This window comes from Manis javanica, chromosome 13 (assembly GCF_040802235.1).
Source record: "Manis javanica isolate MJ-LG chromosome 13, MJ_LKY, whole genome shotgun sequence".
NCBI lineage: Eukaryota > Metazoa > Chordata > Mammalia > Pholidota > Manidae > Manis > Manis javanica.
In genome coordinates this window covers 52,142,710-52,163,933 of record NC_133168.1, presented here as the reverse complement: position 1 = coordinate 52,163,933, position 21,224 = coordinate 52,142,710, and the positions used below count along the sequence as shown (strand labels likewise).

At 37.5% G+C, this 21,224-nt stretch overlaps 2 protein-coding genes across 2 annotated transcripts; both read left to right on the top strand.

Moving 5' to 3' along the window:
- Window positions 1-2,651: 2,651 nt before the first annotated feature.
- Window positions 2,652-3,692, top strand: LOC118967801 (trace amine-associated receptor 3). The gene has a single exon (XM_036995191.2). It carries the CDS (start codon window positions 2,661-2,663, stop codon window positions 3,690-3,692), a length of 1,032 nt encoding a protein of 343 aa, XP_036851086.2. The 5' UTR covers window positions 2,652-2,660.
- Window positions 3,693-13,547: 9,855 nt separating this feature from the next.
- LOC108398559 (trace amine-associated receptor 4-like) lies at window positions 13,548-14,591 on the top strand. Its single transcript, XM_017662644.3, has one exon. The coding sequence runs from the start codon at window positions 13,548-13,550 to the stop codon at window positions 14,589-14,591; it is 1,044 nt and encodes a 347-aa protein (XP_017518133.3).
- Window positions 14,592-21,224: the final 6,633 nt, after the last annotated feature.

Below are 21,224 nucleotides of genomic sequence, written 5' to 3'. Positions count from 1 at the left end.
CACATATTAGTTAGTGCCTTAGAGCCAGTATGTGCAAATATTTGCCTCCTTCTGTTAGAACCATGGACTAAAAGTTTCCATTTTCTACTACATCCTATATGCCATTCATAGTTTAAGGCTATAGTAATTAGATCCTGAACTTTTAGTTTGCTGTTGAGCCACCTGTCCTCCTGCTGAAACCAATGTGTCCAGCACACTGAAGATTCTCTTCAATAAACTTTAGCTCTACAATCTAATCTTGCATTGAAAAATCTGACTTCTTGTAAATGTATGTGACTGGAGGTATGCCAACCTTATAATCATTCAATGCTTGGAAACTTGAGGGGGAAAAAGGAAAGGATCCCAATGGGAAATGATTTGAAATTATTAATATTTGAACATTTTTAACTTACAAAAAGGGCAAATTCATAGAGGCATGTGTTTCAACATAATAGATTAGATGGGAGACCCAAAATAAAACAAAATTGAAGGATATACCATGATTCTTAGGAGGAAAAGCAGGGAGGAAGGTAGGAATACTGTAAATGATCTTAAATATCTTCATAGACAACTTCTGCATTTTATAAAGGAAGAAACAGGCTCAGGGACACTGGGAAACTTATCCAAAGAAATATGGTCAATAAGTAGTGGAGCCAATAACCCAACACAGGTCTGTCTGATTTCAAAGCCACACTGTGGAATGTAAGGTAGCCAGGAGGAGGGAAACTGCATCACATTATGAGTCTTTGTAAGCATTCCATTTGAGGTCTTCTCCAGTTATGAAAGCATCTGCCATTTCCATTATATAAACAGTAATGTGCATAGATGAATATTAGACCTCATGTCGAAATACCTGATAAAATCTTCCTAATCCTCAGAAAACAGAGGCAGTTACTTGTATGCAAACCCATATGATGTTATGGCTGTCATCAGTAAGATCATAGGGCCAGTTGAGGTATGACAGAGTTTCCTGGTCAATAATGTACTCTAAATGCATATGTCTTCATGGACTTAAACACTGTACTAGCTTAATTGTAAATTTGTGCTTTCCAACCCAGTATTTTCTTTAATTTTGCATATATGTGAGTTTCAGCAGGGAGAAAATGCCCAACTCCCCTAAATGGGAGGTAAGCTGCTAGTCATTGCATAAGGGACTGAAAAGAGCCAGGACAACCCCATTTTATCATGTCCATGGAACACCAAGGAGTCCCTGTGTTACCACTGCTACCCCCTCCCAAGTGCACTTAGCTGAAATACTCAGTAGCTTGTCTTTCCTTTATGAATACCCTTTGTATCTCTACCTTTAGTTCTCTTCTCACTAGCCTATGGGATCAGTAAAATATGTCTACAGCAAATCTCTTAGCTCTGCTTGTCTAAACATTGTCTAAATAATCAGGGATTATTTTATAGCAGCATCAGAAGCAATTTAAACCGAGAAGATATTTTCTTGAATTGTGCTCCTGGAACTTGTCCATTTATAGCAAAGTTTCAACACATTGAATCAATTGCTTTTATTGGAACAACATAGATATTTTTTAAATGACCATAGTTTATCATTTATTATGTAGATATTCATTCAAAAATATGTAGCTAGTGCTTCCTTAAGCACTAACCAAAGTACTGAGAATCCAGGGGTGAACAAAATAGACAGGTTCCTTGCCTCAGGGCAGTAAATTAAGGCCTGACAAGATGTACTTGTTATTTAGGGTTGATTTCACAAGGTAAAGGCAAGATAGGAGCTAGTGTATATTTTAACACAGATATTACAATCAACAATTACTTATCAAGTGCTATCATTTACTTGCTATAACAGGGCCCAGGTTAGATGCTTACAACACTTCAGTGGTGAAAACCAAAGAGAGACAATGAGGTGCGGAGGAGTATCTGAGGTGGACAGAAGCACACCGTTAGTCTTGCTCTGAGGTGCCCAGGACAAAAAGTACTATTTGAAGAATTTCTGCACTGAGCCTTGTTCTTTTTCCATTTCTTTCTTTTATCTTGTTTCTCTGCTCTTCTGTTTTCTATTTGTTTATAGGAAGATGACTTAAACAAATAACTTTTCAGTTACCAATGATTCAGACTTTTAGAGCTGGAAGGGCCTGTAAGGCATCTAGTCTAGTGAACCTTTTAGTGGGAGCTCACAGCTAGCTAGAGGCACTGCTTAGATTAGTTGTTGTGAAGCAGATCTCTAGGATTTATTAATCTAGCATCACAACTGTACACCCATTGAACAATAATTCCCCTCTCCCCTCTCCCCTTAACCCCTGGCAACCACTATTATATTCTCTGCTTCAGGAGTTTGACTATTTTAGATGCCTCATATAAGTCAAATAAACTCTTGAAAAGCCTCCAATACATTAACTAGACAGGAGCAGTCAATAGATAAACTCATGTTAAATGAATAAATGGATGAATGAAATAGAGTAAAATAGGATGGAGAAAGAAAGAATGAGCAATTAAAATATTTCATTTTCCAATGCAGCAAATAACTCAGAAAGTAAACACATTGATCTAATTTTAAATTTTTAAATAAATTATAATTGAAATGAACTAATAACAGGTGACTTTGAACTTTATCATAGGAGCTGAAATTAGGAGATGAAATTTACTGGGATCATTTTAAGAAGAGAAGAAACACCAGACTCACCTTCCTAGAAAGGAATTTGAAGCGGCAAAGCACCATGGATCTAACTTACATTCCTGAAGACCTATCGAGTTGTCCAAAATTTGGAAATAAATCCTGTCCTCCCGTCAGCCGCCCTTTTCAGGTCCGAGTGATCATGTATGCAATTATGAGTGCAGCCATGGTAATCACCATCTTTGGAAACTTGGTGATAATAATTTCCATATCTCATTTTAAACAGCTTCACTCTCCCACAAATTTTCTGATCCTCTCCATGGCAACCACTGACTTTCTGCTGGGTTTTGTTATTATGCCGTACAGCATGGTGCGATCAGTAGAGAGCTGCTGGTACTTTGGGGATGGCTTCTGTAAATTCCATGCGAGCTTTGACATGATGCTAAGCCTGACCTCCATTTTCCACCTCTGTTCCATTGCTATTGATCGATTTTATGCTGTGTGTCACCCTTTGCACTACGCGACCGCAATGACCACTTCCGTGATAAAGCGACTGCTGGCGTTTTGCTGGTCGGCCCCTGCTCTTTTTTCTTTCAGTTTAGTTCTTTCCGAGGCCAATGTTTCTGGGATGCAGAGCTATGAGATTCTTGTTGCTTGCTTCAATTTCTGCGCCCTTACTTTCAACAAGTTTTGGGGGACAATATTGTTCACTACGTGCTTTTTTACTCCTGGCTCCATCATGGTTGGCATTTATGGCAAAATCTTTATTGTTTCCAAACAACATGCTAGAGTTATCAGCAACATGCCTGAAAACACAAAGGGGGAAGTGAAAAAAAACTTATCTAAGAAAAAGGACAGGAAAGCAGCTAAGACGCTGGGTATAGTAATGGGGGTGTTTCTAGCTTGCTGGTTGCCCTGTTTTCTTGCTGTTCTGATCGACCCGTATTTAGGCTACTCCACTCCCATAATAGTACTTGATCTTTTAGTGTGGCTGGGGTACTTCAACTCCACTTGCAACCCCCTCATACATGGTTTTTTTTATCCATGGTTTCGGAAAGCTCTTGTGTACATAGTGTCAGGAAAAATATTCAGCTCTCATTCAGAAACTGCAAATCTGTTTCCTGAAGCACATTAATAAAAAAGCCCTTACAAATGTGAATAGAGTATTGGAAATGAGACTATTATTTTGATCAGAGGCCCCATGCATCACATCTCCAGATAACTGCAACTATTATTCTGTTACATTTCAGAATCCAGATAAACATTCTGTAACCTGTGCAAGAGCTACATTCAGTATCTTTGATCAATCAACCAATCAATCAATCAATCATTTATTACTTGTGAACTTTGTATTCAATCAACATTCACTTCTAACTGGTGTTGAAAATGTACAAAACAAATATAAGATATTTCAGAATAGGTTGGACTTGGTTCACACACAAGAGACAACTAAAGCCCAATATTAGAACAAAGACAATAAATTGCCAGTGGTTTGGGTTCCTCTCTGATTCTACTCTAGGAATTCAGAAAAGGGAAGATCACTGTGACCTGTGCATACATGAAGGAAGCATGACCTATGGTTGGTTTTCACTATTTCTCTCTATTAGCAAGCCACCTTATCATTTGGCTTGGGAGAATTATTAACCATACTTATATAAATTATTCAGTCATTTCCTGGCACCATGAATCTTACTACAAAGAGCTGCCCATATGAGAAGCATGGGCAAATGATGATTACAAATCATCATATGCAATTTGAGCTTTTATCTTTGTGATTTTCATTGTGCAGTTTATACTTGAAATGACTTCCTCTTTCCTTTGTGTCTAGCTTCTTATTCTGCATGGTGGATCTACACCAACAGCCAGCAACCGCAAGGCTTTCCTGTGTGCTTGTTTTAACCACTATCTTTGGAAGTTGCCCCAGGGTCCCACCAAATAAATTTTATCCACACTATAATGCCTCTGATTTAAAACAGATCATTAACAAAATCCTTCCAGGGATTTTTCTGTGAAACATTACAAGACCAACAGAAACTTTCTTTATTTGGTAGATTGGAAAATACATGAGTACATATAACAATTGTGTTCACAACCCCTCACACCTGGTATTAAGTTGTGGGAGGGAGAAGAGGAGAAGCCGAAGGAGGGCAGTCTGTTCCTGAATCCAAATTCAGCCTTAGGTCAAACTCTGAATAGGCAAATTTACATTTGGCTTTTTCCTGTCTCTCTGTTAAACCCTTCTTTCTAAATAGCCTGCCACCCTGTGTCCTAGACCAAACTACGGAAATTATCCAGGCTCAACTCATGTCTTGAAGGACAGTATGATTCAGTAAGAATTCTTCCTCTTTACCATCAGTACAGTTTTCATTCCCTGTACTCGTTAGTTGAAAAAGCAAATATGCATAATAAATGCATAATGAAGTATTTTCGTGTCTACCGAATGGTACTTATTAATCCAGTCTACCTGTTGGTGTTGAGGGGAACCTATTTTAGGCTGTGTCCAAGAAGAGATATTAGGGCTTGAGGACCACTGCCAGGCATCTTCTTCCTGAGAGTCTAATAAGACAGTGACACCCCCCAATCACACCTCTTCCCAGATGAGGATATTTAAGGGACTTGTCCCACTTCAGTAGTGACAGACACTTCATGTCCAGTGATCCTGCTATACTTCTGGCTTCCTCTCAGTTCCTGCCTTTAAAAACCTAGTTTCTCTACTTCTGAACCATTCCTTTACTATACAAATTTCATGATGTGTATGTGTGTGTGTGTGTGTGTAAGAAAAAATCATTTCCTAACACTTGTTAAAGACAATAAGGCAGACTTTATTCCAGGGAAGCAATCAGAATGGTTTTTTGTAATAAGAGAGAAATTAGACTCAACTCCAACTCTGACAATGACAAGTTGGGATTTATATTTATACCAAGCAACATGGCATACAGTGGATGGAAAATTACTGAGAGGAAACATCGGGGTTAAAGAGGACTCTTGCTAGACTGACTGAACAGAAATTCTTGCTAAAGGCAGGCCAGAGGGGTGAGCTATTGAGCCTGGTCAGATACCAAGAGTGGGGGATTTGTGCTTAGCTGACTTGCAGGATTCTTGCTCCAAATGGATTCTAAAAAAACAGAGAGGAGCCCACGTTAGACCGTGCAAGCAGAGGTGTTAAGAAGCCTGATTAAAGTTTGGTCAGTGGAGAGAGCCCTTGTAATGAGGGTGGTGTGTATGTGTGTGTGTCTATATTACTGGTTCGCAAAGGGAGCAGTATAGGGGCAGCCGGCTTTAGGATGGAAGACACTGATAATTGGTTGTTAAACTGAGGACTGTCTGTAGGTATTTACCTAAATATAAATGAAATAATCTATTTGAATAATTTAGCTAGCTAGCTGCATGAAATATATAGTTTTAAGGCTAGGAAAACCATCTATATTCATTGAGGTTGATACTGAGTCTCAGTAAGGGGTATAAATATTTATTTAGAATTGACTAGTAACATATGCCTCCCCTTCCACCCATGTTAACTAGTGTTCTTACCTCCAGGTTCACAACTGTCCCTCTACTCTTCACAATTATCTGAAGTTGACTTGGCTCATAAACATGTTATGTGGTTTCTAGGGTAGCTCCCTTCTGTTTTCCCAAACCTTCTCCTCCGCTGTGTGTAGGAAACACATACTAAGTTTAGGATTAAGAAGCTCTCTTGCCTTGGGATGCCTAATGGCATTTTATCAAAGAGAAGCACCTCCTGATCAGAGGAAGGAAAGAGGGTGAAATCAGGATACTTAACCCAGGCAACCTCCCTGTGTTCCTCCAAGAAAGGTTCTATAGCCATTCTTTGCATACAGACACCCTTTTGAACTCCTATAACCATTACCTTCCTCTGTTACTTTGGGCCTAGCCAGGATGGTACCTCCCTGTTATTGCTGCCCCTGGGTATGAGAATGTTCCCTGCTGATTTCCTTATATGCTGCCCGTATCTTTGTAAACAGGCCCCTTATTATACTCCCTCCATTACCCAGGCTGATCATGCCATCTGCTGCCTGCTGGACACCTAATGAATGTAGCTTTTTATTGCTCTGAGATGAAGTTTTGAAATTCTCCCTAAAGGCATCAAGTCTGTACAAGCCTGACGTGGCCTGTTTTTGTATACTCACATTTAGTCACTCCTTGGGGTCCACCTCCTCTGAAGGCATCATTGGCCCCTAAGTCATTCTGCCCATTTGCTCCACTTGAGGGCTCTCCTCCACTTGGCAAACTCCCTCTTAAGATCAGTTGTCAGTCTGAGATTTCTGGTGTCCTTATTATGTATAGAAAAGATTATTTGAGGTAAATGTGGCTTTTAAAATTAATATTTGATTCATAAAATAATATTGAAATACCTAGCTCTTCCTTTAAAAATTTTATTTACTTATAACTTATTTAACTTATAATTTACAAACTTTAACATACAAGAGGAATTATTCTACTTACACACTTAGGAACTTTTAACAACATCTTTTAAGGGGCAATTACAACCTAGTTAACTGAATTCCCTTAATATTTTATTTGTATTTATCAAACCAAAAGAGTCAATTTCCCTTTTTGATATTTAATTGTCAGAATAAAACATAAAACCTTCCCTAGTAACTTTTAAAAATGTAATGAGTTTCAAATATGTTAAATTTTAAGATTCTTAACAAATATAATACCATTTATAAACTTAGCAAACTTTTCTTGGGCCTTTCAACTTAAAAATCATGCCTAAATCAATTATTTAATAACACAAAGCTATTGTGGTAAGTACTGTAAAATGCTAAATTCTCTTAAACATTAAAAAGTTAAAAATGACAAATACGAAGATTACTTTTAAACCAAATACTGACTATATTAATACTAGGGATTTGATTTCCTTCATCATTTCTATACTTAATTCAGAGCCTTCACAAACATAAAGGGTTCTTTAAACCCTCCTTATAGCTAAAATAAAGTTTAAATTAAATTTGAATAATATAAATAAAAATAAAATGAACTTGTTTTAAAAATTTTTTGTTTTTTAAAAAGGAGCACATGCATATTAAAAAATTCCAAAGGAACAAAAGTATAGATACTAAAAAATAAGTGGCCTTCTGGTCCATCTGTTAGTCTTCCACACATCTTCCCCAGAGACAATCACTTTTTTTATATATCTTTCCTGAGATATACAGGCATACCCATAAACAATCATATAGGTACATATTGTTCTCTCACACTTTTTAAAAAAATGGCAAAATACTATAGATGCTGTTCTGCAACTCGGTTGTTTCACTCCATATGTGTCCTAGAGATTCATTCCATATCAAATAACATGGTTCTGCCTAATTTTTTGAAAGTCTGCAGCATGTTCCATTATTTAGAAGTATCATAACTGATTAAACTAGATGCCTGTTTCTGATTTTTGCTACAATAAATCATGTGGCAATGAATAATCTTCGCTAGTACACATTTATTCGTGGGAGCATATTAGTAAATACTGTATTTGATTTTTGAAATTTATTTTACTGCATTTCAATATTACATTATATCACTCCCTCTGTGATTGAAATCAATACATAGTTATTGATGCCTACAAGGAGGAGATAGCACAGAACACAGTGATTAATTAGAGTTAAACACTGTCCTCTAGAAATTTGAATCCTAGTAGTGGCAAATAATACATATGGAGAGATGAACACTATTTTGCAAGGCTTTGATCAATGAAATAGAACATAACTGACCTGAACCATTTGAATTTTGTGTTTAATTTAGAGTTATTTGCTATTTAGCACTTGAGAAAAAGCCTATTAAAAATTCAAACGTTCAGTTTACAAATACCTGTTGGTCTGGTGTGTTTTCTTTTACTTAACTTTATCCTTTAGTTACTTTGTTCTTTTATTTTTATTCCATATTACTTTACTCTTATTTCTTTTACTATTTATTTTTATTTTTTGTAGTTTATTCTATATTACTTTATTCATTATGGGGTATGAGCAGCTGAGAATGGTATACTGGTAAGTTAATGTCAAGGAAAGAAAAATATCTTTCCAATGTCAGAAGCATGCTGTTGTGTTTCCTTTTGCAAATTAAGATTTTACTTTTAGAAACAGTTAAGTCCTGGGACTCCAAACTGCATTTTGCCCTCCGTGGAGCTGCAGAAGCACCTTGAGGATGGTTTGGAGAGCTCAGGGTCCTACTAGGGCAATCCAGAGTCCTCTGTGCTTTCGGCTCTGTCAGCTCAGATGCTCACTGAGGAGTTATGCTAAATGATTTTGTTTAGCCAGATACCAGGGGAGCATTTTAGTTCTTTTCTGGGCCTGAGTCTTGACAAATTCCTAAAGACATTAATAGGTCATAAGTCCTCCAATATCTTGTAACACCATTTCCTAACAATTTCTTTCTGTTAAAATAACAGTTTCCTTTCTCTTTCCCTGACTAGCCCCTGGCTGATGCAATGAAATTATAAAAATATACTAGGAAATTATTAGTCTCCATTTGGGAAAAGTTTGGAAAGAGAAGTTTTGTACACCTCAATGAGCATAAAATGAAGACCCAACATCTTCCAACCATCCCCATTTGCTAAAGCTTTTCATTTTATAAAGAAAATTCCCAGAGGATGTAATAAAGTTCATTACCAGTTACTTGAAATATGAAAAATTTGATTGCATTTTTTTAACTTTGAATAATGATTTATTTTCAACCAGCAGTCAGAGTGAATTTTTAAAAACATGTAAGATCATATTGTACCTATTCAAAAATGTCCTTTCAAGTTATATATGCCACTATTTGACCTCTATGTTCCCTCCATGCCCCCTGGGTACTACTTTGACCTCATCTCCTTCAGCTGTCTTCCTGGCTCAGTCTGCTCCAGCAGCCACACTGACCACCTTGCTGTTTCTTATCTTTTTTTTTTTTATCAAAGTATCATTGATATACTATCTTATGTTGGTTTCAAATACATGACACAGTGGGTCAACATTCTCCCATCCTACCAAGTCCTCACCCCCTCCAGCATGGTCACTATCCAAATTTGATTTTATTTTTAAAAACACTTAAGCTCTGACGCTCTCCAAAGCATTGGGTATTTAAATTAAATAGTTTTGTGTCCTTGATGGATGGTAAAATTCTCAACATAAACTCCTTGTACTGGTGTTGGAAATGGTGGCCACCAACAGAAACACCTCCCCCAGGGGTCATGGAAACATGCACATGGTGGGGCAAGCTTTCACTTCTATTTAGTTGGTTTGAAGCGTGGTTCTTGGGGCTGTTTGTTTGGGACAGGGCCTTCACTTGGGAAAGCATAGACGAGAACTGCATTGTGAATGAATATCAATGACTTGTGCCTGGCAGTAAAAGGAAAAGTAATACATGAGTTGAATTTTCACTAGGAATTGAAGAATTCAATGTTTGAAAACATCTAGCAGTTGGTAATAAGTGGAATGAGCATTTGTTAGATTTGAATCAAGTTTTCTCCTCTTGCTCTCTCCCTTCCTTTCATTTTTTAATTATTTTCCACATTGGCCATGTGAGGCTAGTCCGTGTTGTCCCTCTAAAGTCATAGGCACAATAGCACAAAAGCAATTCACCCTCCCAGAGCCAATTCTCTGGTGACACGCTGTAGCCTCTTTGCTGGAGGCACACTGAAAATATTAAATAACACACCTGTCAAAGTAGGACCCAGGTACTGCAGCCTCAGGAAGCAAGTTTTGTGTATAAATACTGGTGACAGCAAAGCCTGCCAAGAGCTTACCTCTGAGAGCTTGGGCCCAAGTGCCTTTTCTCCGGGGGGGCTATCAACACTGCCGAGAGCAGAGGGGCCCAGTGCTCATTTGCATGGTAAGAAACCAGCACAACAGGTAATTCACCTTTCAATGACGTTAGCCCCAAATTACCTAATTAGTCAAACAAACTCTTGTAAACCAGAGGAGAGTATTAAGAGGGAGAAAAGATCAGATAGATTTTTTAAAAGGAACCACACTTAAAATGCCAAAAACTCAAAGTTCTATAAAAATAAATCCGGATCATTTTTTAAAATCACTGAAATTCTAAGGAGGCAATAATAGGAAGAGTCACAGCAGATTTTTCTCAAATCTAATTCACAAGTAATCTTCCTTACCTAACAAACTATTCTAATTGAGATATATCAAAGTAAGGTAAAATCATTACTTTTGTATAAAAATCTCATAGGTATAATGAGCTATGTAACCAGTAAGAGAAGAAAAATCATAAATGATAAAGCAGATATGGTAGGTCCTTTTCTGATTTCTCTACTTTGCACTGAGCCTGTTGAATATTTTTCATATTTGAGGAAATACATATACATCAATAGAATTTTAGTTATATAACATTTGAGGAAAATTATTATATAATTCCTTTCAATTTTTTTCCTTGAAAATCTGAGGAATTTTTACATTTTCAAAATCATTATTTCAGAATCCTGTATCTGTTTCCTTACTCAGTAATCTTTTCCTTTAAGAACTAAATTCAGACTAAGGAAAAAAAATGCAGTTCACTAGAGTTGCTGGTAAGTGTTTCTTTTTACCTCAGGGAAAAAATGATTAACAATTTTGTATGCTTTTTCTAGGTGATTGTTTGCAATGTTGTCATTAATTTGGTCCTTCATTGAAATTTTATGGGGAAAAAGAAAAAAAAGGTGTAGCAATAACGTCCTATGATAAAAGTGAGATGTCATAGAGGGTTTAACATTATTGTATTTTATTTAAAAAATGACTGTCTTTTTTGGAGGTGAATCTTCAAAGGAAAGGAAGGAATCTCTATTCTGTTAAGTCTTTAAATAAAAAACACACCAGGTGCATTTAATTTCATGTCAATTTCCTTTTTTTTTAACAAAGCACGACACCAGCAGTCATATTTGCATTTGCTTACTTGTTTTTGCAATTTAGGGCCAAAAGTTTAAGATGGGGGCTGAAATGTAGTCTTGGAGATTACCTTAACTATTCACTCATGTAATAACTTCTTAAATAAATGTATGTATCTTAGTCTTAATCTAACACTTAAATAAACGTTTAACTATTTCCCTAACATGTATAGCCATGCATTAGAAACCTGAGACAATACTAGTAATTTTTAGCAAAAGTTTCATACCATGTTTTCTAAATAGAAGAAATAAAATGAACTTCACTTTACAAACCCAGGAGGCTAAATTATGGCAATTCTTTTAGGAATTAGGTTTTTAAAAGTGAAATTTAAAACTTCAAAATTTATACCAGGAAGTATTGAAGAGTGTACCATTTTGTAGGAGTACTATGTGTATGGAAATACAGTGACACATGCTTTAGTAATTTTGTGGTGCTTTTTAGCTATCTGTAAAGATAAATTTTAGGAGAATTAAAGAAAAAATTTTAATTGACAAAAGCAAAGAAGATAAAAGGCAAAATAAAATAAACTTATTAAAGAAAGTAATTAGGTGTTTAAGATTTCATGATAGTCATATTTTAGAGTTTAGGAATCAAAATGATAATTAATCAAATAATTTGTGCTGTTATGTTCCAAAATTGATAGTTTACAGTGAAGGACTTGAATATGTCTTTGTCCTTATAAGTTACTTCTCTGCTTTGGTTTCTCAAGTTCAACTCCATTTCATAATATTTGCTACAATTAAAACATGTCTAAAGGAAAATGTTAATCTGAAAAATTAAATTACTATATCCAGAGCAAATAAAATGTGCTATGTTAAGATTTCAAAGAATAAACGTTGGAAAGAAGTGCTGAGCTATAGAAGCCAATGCCATAAGTAATGATTTTCAAAGGTACATGTATTCTCATTTATGTCTTTCCAAGTGAATCTGATGAAGATGTGTTTGTGGCTTCATTTGGCCCATGGACCAGTGAGTTTTAATCTATTCTATTTTTATCTATTAAGGCCAAAGTCTACTTCTCCAACCTGGCCTTAAGTCTCACTAATGCTTGTCACTGGTCATCAGTTACACATCCAGTCTCGGCCCTGGAAAAACAAATCAAACCCATGTCATACTCTGGGTGAGTCAGTCCCATTATGTTCACATTGTAAGGGCAACAGCATAAATTATATAAAGTGACAGCTTAAACAATGAGCACCCCTATATGTCAAATTTGTTACCAATGTAAGACTTGAAATCTGTGGACAAGATGACCTGAACCTGAATGTGAATTCATGAGTACAGCTGATAAATGAAAGGAGATAACCCACAAAATTTACAGAAACTATCCTTTGAGATTTTTTCCCCTTTTTTTGAGATTACTCAAGTACAATCTTGTAGGCTTTAACATATTTTTTGTTTACCATGTATTTCTCTAAATTCTAAAAACTATGTTGTTCACATTGGAAAGAGAAATGTTTCCTTAATTGAATAGTATGTATTAAGGGGAGGATTCAAAGCATTTGCAAATACCCACAAGAGAAATTTTAAAAGAAGAAAAGAAGCACAATCTTAGATTTTATTTACTAAGCTGAACACTAAATAATAGTTTCATAGGTCCTGGTAATTCTTGAGGGTCTTTCATCCACAAAATTTGTTAATATAAGTAGGACAGGGAAAATTCTTTATCTGCGTATGGATTTGGAATCCTGAGTAAAGGCTGCATGTTAATGCAATCAGAAAATGCTTTTAACTGGGTTATTCACGTGATTTTAACTGGGTTACTTAGATGCTGGGTGATAGTATTCATACAGTTATCTTTACTCCCGTCCTCATCAAGGGAGGGTCTTTAGACTAACAACAGCATTTCCTTCTCCTAAAGAGCCATGAGAAATGTAGACTCTCAATTCCCATCCCAGAATCAGAATCTGTGTTTCAAAAAGATCTTTAGGTGATGCATACGCACATTAAAATTTGGGAAGCACTGCTCCTGGTCAGTAGGGAGTTCAGTTTCAGATTGGAAGTGCTCAGCCTGCCAGATAAATTGACCTGTCAATGATTTTTATTGTTTTTCCTCTTTCTATCATAGAAAGGAGCAGAGCACAGAACTTTTGCGAAAGACTCATAGTACCTACAAGACAAAGACAATGAATTCACTTGACATTCGGAGCCCCCCAGAAGTGCAATTTTGCTTTGCTTTTGTTAACAATTCATGCCCCAGAAGTGTGAGGTCTGTGCTGAGTGTCTGTGCCATGTATGTTGTCATGATTGGCGCCATAGTGATGACCATGCTTGGCAACCTGGTTGTAATTGTTTCCATCGCCCACTTCAAGCAGCTCCACTCCCCAACCAACTTCCTGGTCCTCTCCATGGCCACCACGGACTTCTTACTGAGCTGTGTGGTCATGCCCTTCAGTATGATCAGGTCCATCGAGTCCTGCTGGTACTTTGGAAACTTCTTTTGCAAAGTCCACAGCTGCTGCGACATCATGCTCTGTACCACCTCCATTTTTCACCTCTGCTTCATTGCAGTGGACCGCTATTATGCCGTGTGCGACCCTTTGCATTATGTCACCAAAATCACCATCCCTGTCATAGAGGTCTTTCTGCTCATCAGTTGGTCTGTTCCGATCTTTTTTGCCTTTGGCCTAATACTCTCAGAATTAAACATAATTGGTGCAGAAGATTTTGTTGCAGCCATTGACTGCACAGGTTTGTGTGTGTTGATATTTAACAAACTCTGGGGGGTGTTGGCCTCCTTCATAGCCTTCTTTCTTCCTGGGACTGTAATGGTGGGGATTTACCTACACATTTTCAAAATAGCCAGGAAGCATGCTAAGCAAATTGGTATGGAGCCCACAATGAAACAGGTGGGGTCAAGAAGCAAAACAAAGGTATCTTCAAACAAAGAAAGCAAGGCCACCACGACTTTAAGCACAGTCATGGGAGTGTTTGTGTTGTGCTGGCTGCCCTTTTTTGTCTTGACGATCACAGACCCTTTCATTAACTTTACAACTCCCGAAGATTTGTACAATGTCTTTCTCTGGCTGGGCTATTTCAATTCCACTTTCAATCCCATTATATATGGTATGTTTTATCCTTGGTTTCGCAAGGCACTGAGGATGATTATCACAGGAATGATCTTCTACCCTGACTCTTGCACCCTGAGCCTATTTCCTACACAGGCTTAGGCAATGCTCTCCATTCTCTAAAATTATTTCCTGGTAGGGAATCTTGGATACTGTTTCCCCACAAATGCGGGGGGTATGGCTGACTAGATAAGGATATTCTTCCCGCTGGTAAAATAGACACCTAAGTTGGAGTAATAGATCTGGTCTTCTGGGTATACTAATGTTACTAAAGTGGTCAAATTTTAAGATTCTGGAAAAAGTGAGACAGGGACTGTGGGCTTAGACAGAGTAAGGTGAGGGCCTCCAGAAAAAAACAAAGCAAAATAACCCACTGTGGGATTTGCTTTGGCCAGCTGGGTGGCTCAGCTTATTTTTTTGACTTTACCCAGGTGCTATTTTTCTTCCTCCAGCCCTAATCAAGTGATTTGCAAGCTGGGCAATTGATTTAGCAAGCAAGCCCAAAACAAGTATTAAAAGCAGGAAGGATTCCATCTTGAAGATGAGATTACATTTTAAAATCCAATTAGTTAAAAAGTAAGTTTCTTAACATACTCTTTAACAGACAATAATTTAGCCCACCTTGGGAGTAAAGCAGGCAGTCTTGATTGATATGCTCCCAGACCAGGAAGCTGCTATCCTGACAGGTAATCAGAGTAGTAAATTTGTTGTAAATAATCCGGAGGACTGTGATAAGAAACTTAATGTCTCTTCAAAATTGAACATTTTGAGACCATTTGGCGGGTCTGCATCCCTAGCCCTTTGTCTCTCAACAGCCTATAAATCCCCTAGACAATGCACCACCCAGGACTCTCTTGTACCCTCCTGGGTGAGCCAGGAGCTCTGTCCTCTCACTTAATCTCTAAATAAAAGTCTCTGCCTAACTCTCCTACCTTGAGTGTTTGTGAAGTTCATTCTCTGACTCCATGAACAAGAGCCCCGGCATCAAAACTGCTCCAATAAAAAGAAACTGTCTCCCAAGGTTTGCTGATTCCTGAATTTCCAAACTAAGAGATTTAGAATTTTACTCCCTTGGCTTAAATCAAATAGGGGTCTTCATTTTTTTTTCTTGTAAACATCAGAAGAGAAGACACAATTGGCCTTCACACTCATTGACAGCCATACAGAGTTTATCTAAATCTTTTTTGAGATGTTTTTTGCATCTTAGGGAAATGGGGAGAGAGTTGAGAAAACCAGAAGCCTGAATTATGGAGCATGCAAGTGATATGGAAAGGGAGAAAGAAGTAGACAGTCGTAGTTCCTTACAATTTTAGTGGTTATGACTTAAATCTCTTTTCAAAAAGAATGGATGCAAGGTTTGCAATATTTTCATAAAACTGGCCTGTCTTATTAATTGAGAAAAATGAAAAAGAAATAGCTTAGGATTATGTTCTTTCTTTCTCCTAATATATTATTTTGTTCTTTGTATACATGCAGCCTGTGTGTATACATAAAGGTCATGTGTCCATGTCTTTGGGTGTCTGTATTCTGTAACCTCACTAAGCTTGAGTTTCATTCACAAAATAACGTTCTTTCCCTTCCCCAGAGTTTTAGGATATTTATTGCACTAAAGAATGTCTCTTTGTGTCCTTTTTTTCTTTCCTTCCTTCACCTACCCCATCAATGTATTTCACCAAATTTTGTCTTTTGCCATCTTCTTTTCATCGTTCACTCTGTCTCCTGTCTCTCTAATCCAGTGGTTCTCAACCAGGGGTGGTTTGCACCTTGGGAACCTGTGGCAATGTCTGGAGATATTTTTGTCACAACCAGAGAGGGAGTACTACTGCCATCCAGTAAAGGGCAGAGGTAAGAGGTGCTGTTAAATACCCTACAATGGACAGAAGAGCTCCCACACACACACACAATAAAGGGCAATCTGGCCCAAAACTTCACTAGTGCCATACCTGAGAAAACCCACTTTAATCTTATCTAACCAGATAACTTCAATTACCACATCTATTTAGTTTCCTCTTAAATATATTTATTTTCAGCCTTATCATTTCCAACATTTGAGTCCCTCATTTCTTACTAACAGTAAAGTATATTTTTTGGTGCTCTACCAAGATTTCAAACTCCACACATCCAGCGTCTTCCTTCTATGCACACGCCACCACCGTTCACCCGTCTCTCCTGACTCCTGCTTTGTATTGGAGTTCGGTGTACACAAGTGTGCTGGTTCCCCATCTAGACTATAAGCTTCTTATATGTGAAACTATGTCCTTACATTACTCATCTTTGTATCCCACAGTGCCTGGCATGGTGCCTTTCCCATAAAAATCTCTGAACACCTTCACTGGATAATAAAACGTAGAAACTTTAAAGAAAATGGAAGAGAGTTACTCAAATTCACAGAAATAATTTTATAAAGCAAAAGATGTTGGGCAAGTGGGGGCTCCTCTTGGGAAGGAAGATGGCAGAAAGAGCCTATTTATAAAGAAGACATTGAACTGAATTGAATTCCTGTTCTCATGGGCTTGGTTACACACACACAATGTTGTGCTGAGAGACTTGGGGATGGAGTCAGTAGACACAGAGCAGAAAGTGACTCACTAACTCAGAAATATTTACAACATTCCAAACCAAGCTTTCATGCTCATATGCAGGATAGAAATTAAGTCTTCCCTTCCCTTTCTTAATACCTCAATAGTAGAAGTGATTTATAGAAAATTTTGGTCATGTTTTTTGTTTACTAACATATGGGTTGAACAGGAAAATTTCTTAAATAATAATATTCAACAAAAGGACTCTTCCAGCCCAATAGGATATATCCATAAACTTACAACCTCTATGTGATTGGAGCAACTGATTCCTCAAACTTTGCCTATTTTTGCAGGAAGTAAGGCTGCTTTTCTTAACAATAATAACCTTCAGACACTGGTAGGTCACAAAGAGACAACTTTTTACAGCTAAAGTAGATTTTAATGTTAGATGTGTTTTATTGTAATATTAATTCTTACAGCAATATCAAAGTATTTGACTAAGCAAACAACCCTTTACTCTTTGACCTAAGTAAATGACATCATGCCTCAGTCTTAACCCTAAGGTTTCTAATGTTCATATACATAAATCCTAAGTGCTTTTATGAATGTTTTTACTTTTCTGACTCCAGACTGTCTATTGAGAACTACTCATTACTCCAAAATACCTTTAATAGCATCTTTATTCAATGGATAATTCCCACTACTCTCTTGATCCACATGTTCTCTTGAACATTTATAGCTTCCTGAAGCAAGGGCTTGTAATTTTTTTATTTGAATATAACATTTGGGTCTGAGTTGTTTCAGCAAATTTACAGTATTTCAAATCGAAAATGGTTTACTTAGCAGAGTATTGGTTTACTTTCTTCTGACCGCAGTAATTAAATTCTTTGGGAAGCAATTTCCTCTGTCCATAATCTTGAAGGCAACATTCAGAGGCTAAGGTTCCTTTTGAAGAATCTAAGGAACAGAATGAGTTCCTCCTGGGCTTCAGGCCAAGTCAGACCTCCTTTCAGGGCTTGATGGGGCAACAGGCCACCTCATGATGGCAGGAGCATTTTTCAGTTTGCTCTCCCGTGATGAACCTCCCTTCCTCAAGGCCATTTGGACTGTTAGCTCTGAGGGACTGAATAGCAAGAACAGCCAGTGACTCAGCACATACTCATTTTCTCACTTGCTCCTCAGAATAACATAAAATGTGTGATTAAATATTAAGAACTAGGGTCTGAAGCCATAATGTGGTCCTTTTTGTAGACCAGCATTTTCTTCTGCTCACTAGGAGCTGAGTTAAACAGAGGAGAAATGAAAGAGCTGGTAGAAGTTTCTGCTGCAGCCACCACCATCCTGCACCTTAACAAAGGACTTTTGTAATTTTCAAAGGGTGTCCCTGAACATGAGCTCAACTATTTCTCAAAACAGCTGTTCTTACCCGGCTAGTCCAAGAAAAAGTGAATCATCCCATCATTATTCCTAATCCACTGCTCTTCTTTGCAGGACTCAAATGGGTTAAATAGGGCAGCCATCTCAGGAAGATGGCGACTGTGCTAGACACCTTGCACTCAGTATTAAAGCCACTCAGTTCAATAAACATTTATGGGGCACCTACAGTGTGTCAACTGCTACTCCCAGTTCTTGTGGTTCAGAGATGAATAAAACTTAAATCCTGGCTTCAAGGGGCTTATCGTCTCATAGGAAAGACCATTCGTTACCACTCAATTACTCTGCAGGGCGATATGTCTCATGTTAAAGCCAGGTGCAGGAAGCTATGGGAGTACAGAGGAGGAATATTTAGGCTGCCTTGGGGTTCAGAGAAGACTGCCTGCATTTTAGGCCAAAGAAATGTGTCATCAGGTCCAGTAAGGAACCTCTTCCAATCACTGAAGTGGGACTGCAAAGTCAGAGCTTGTAGAGAAATCTCGGTGAGCTGCTGCCTTCGTGGGTCTTCCCCATGAATTTGGCAGTAGACCCCGGGGCCTTGTTTACTCAGCAAGCAAGAGTGAAGCCAAGCTGAAAAGTGTCAAGTCTCTCTGGCTGTCACTGATTCTGTCTGCAAACACTGCAGCATAATGCCTGCAGCTTCACTTCTGCCTTCCAAATATCGCTGAAGTTCCTCTAACCTGGCATCATTTACATGGAGAGTTCCTGGGAAATGCCATTTTCAGCTCTGGCTGGCACAGCACAGCTCATCACAGAAATAAAACAAGCAAGAGAAACAGCAGGATATTTGTGTGGGAATAAAATCAGTTCAGCCACACAACGTGGGGAGATGAAGCCGTGAAGAGTTTGGCAGCAGATGGAAGCACATGGTATGTCTGGCTAAGAGGCTTGATTTCACTCAGTGAGTGAGGGAGGGGTATTGAAATCGACTGAAATTTTCAATACTAGACTTTAACTGTTTTCTCCCTACCAAATTACAACATTTTGGTTTAATAGACATGAATAAAGAGATGCAAATGGAGTAACTCAGTACAAATACAATGTTTATGATAATACTCCCTCACTACTGTTGAGCTAGGAAGTGGCTACATATAAGCAATGCTAACTGCTTCAGTCTATCATTACACATAAATAAAAATAACCCATGTGGGCTCTTGAATCCATGCGGCCTCTTAAACAGACATGACTTGTTTAGAGGAAGGAGTGTGGACAAAAACATGTAGGAACAGGAACTAGCATCCCTGATGAACATGTCTGGTGGTCTCATTTTAGGGGAAATCATGGGATTTATTTCACGGAAACAGCCCAGTCTTGCCCGTAGGTCTGTGCTAGACAGGAAAAGCATATTTTTTAATCCTCATTATTTTAGAGTTAACAATGTCTTGAGCTACCAGTTCTCAAGACAAATTGATTGTATCACTTCTGTTTGTCTTCTACCCCGTGTCCATCGCCTCAAAAATCATTCTTTCAAAACCTAACCTTGCTTTTCTCTTCAGTGATTCCTCTTCCCTTTTTTGCTTATTTAACAAGAACATGGAGAATTCAGCAGAAGCTATTGTGGACAAGAGGGAATGAAACTGTTCCAAAGTTGGAAAGTAATGTTCAAGACTTGCATCTTTTTGAGGTATAATATGATGGACAGGCCATGGATTTGGAAGTAAGACAGACCCAACTGCCAGCTTAGCTAATTTCTCCTGAGTGGTCTTGGGCAATTTACTTTGCCTCCACTTCCTAACCCATAAAAAGAGAACAATAATGCCTTCTATGTTGTTGTGAGGATCAGTGGGCTTTGCAAACAAATGAAAGTCAACAAATTCTTATTATTCTTATTATTAATTTCCCTGAAAGATACCTTAAAAATCTTTTTTAAAGGATTTTTAAAGGGATTCATTTAAGAGGAGAGGTTTTCCACAGATCGTTTTAAAGATGGAGTAAAAACTAAAGACTTGGTGGTTCTTCTAAAATATATAATAAGTGATTAACATGCTGTCAAATATGGGTGCGTTAAAATTTATTTTCATTTCCATTTAGAAAGCATGCTAGGAGCTTTTGTTATGTTTAAATATTATTTATATTTCCAACTGAAAATGCAGAATCTCTGTGAATGACTGAAAAGACCAATTTTGGGGAATTGTGAACTATTCTGGCTTAACTGCTCTCAAAGATAAAGGCTGTCCCTAAAGAACATGCTCTAACAGGGAATCCTCTGAACCTGCAGGGGATATATTAGTTGGAGTTTTTAGCTATAACACTTCCACCCAGCTTCATAATTTCAGGTTATTGTAATTAATGCAGTCTCATGATAATTGCTTTTGTTAATGTTGGAGCAAATATGAAAATAAATTTGGTTTCTAAAACTTGATAGTTACACTTCTGATCATAAATGATAAAGTAGCAATCCTTAGTATCTTATGAAAAATAAAAATTTCCCAAATATACATAGGTGTGTTCAAAATTAAGGGAAGCTATGATATTTAGACTATCATTTAGTCAATAGTCTGGGGTACTCCTCTAGTGAGTGTCATACACAGGTGACAATTTAAGGAGTGAGTGTACTGGAACTCACTAAGGGACCAGGGGCCAGGCTTAATGTCTGAGCACATGTAAGATTCATCTTTTGTGAAATAAAAACAAGTATTTTTTTCCTTTGGTATAAATTATACATGCTTATTGTGAAGATTAAAACAAAATTTCAAGTACTACAGAAAAGTACAGTGAAAGAATTAATTCCAAAACTGATCAGAGAGACCCACTGATAACTCTTTCTCCTTGTCTATATGGA

Excerpts from the sequence above, each read along its gene's own strand:
- LOC118967801 (XM_036995191.2), top strand. The coding sequence starts at position 2,661 with ATGGATCTAACTTACATTCCTGAAGACCTATCGAGTTGTCCAAAATTT.
- LOC108398559 (XM_017662644.3), top strand. The coding sequence starts at position 13,548 with ATGAATTCACTTGACATTCGGAGCCCCCCAGAAGTGCAATTTTGCTTT.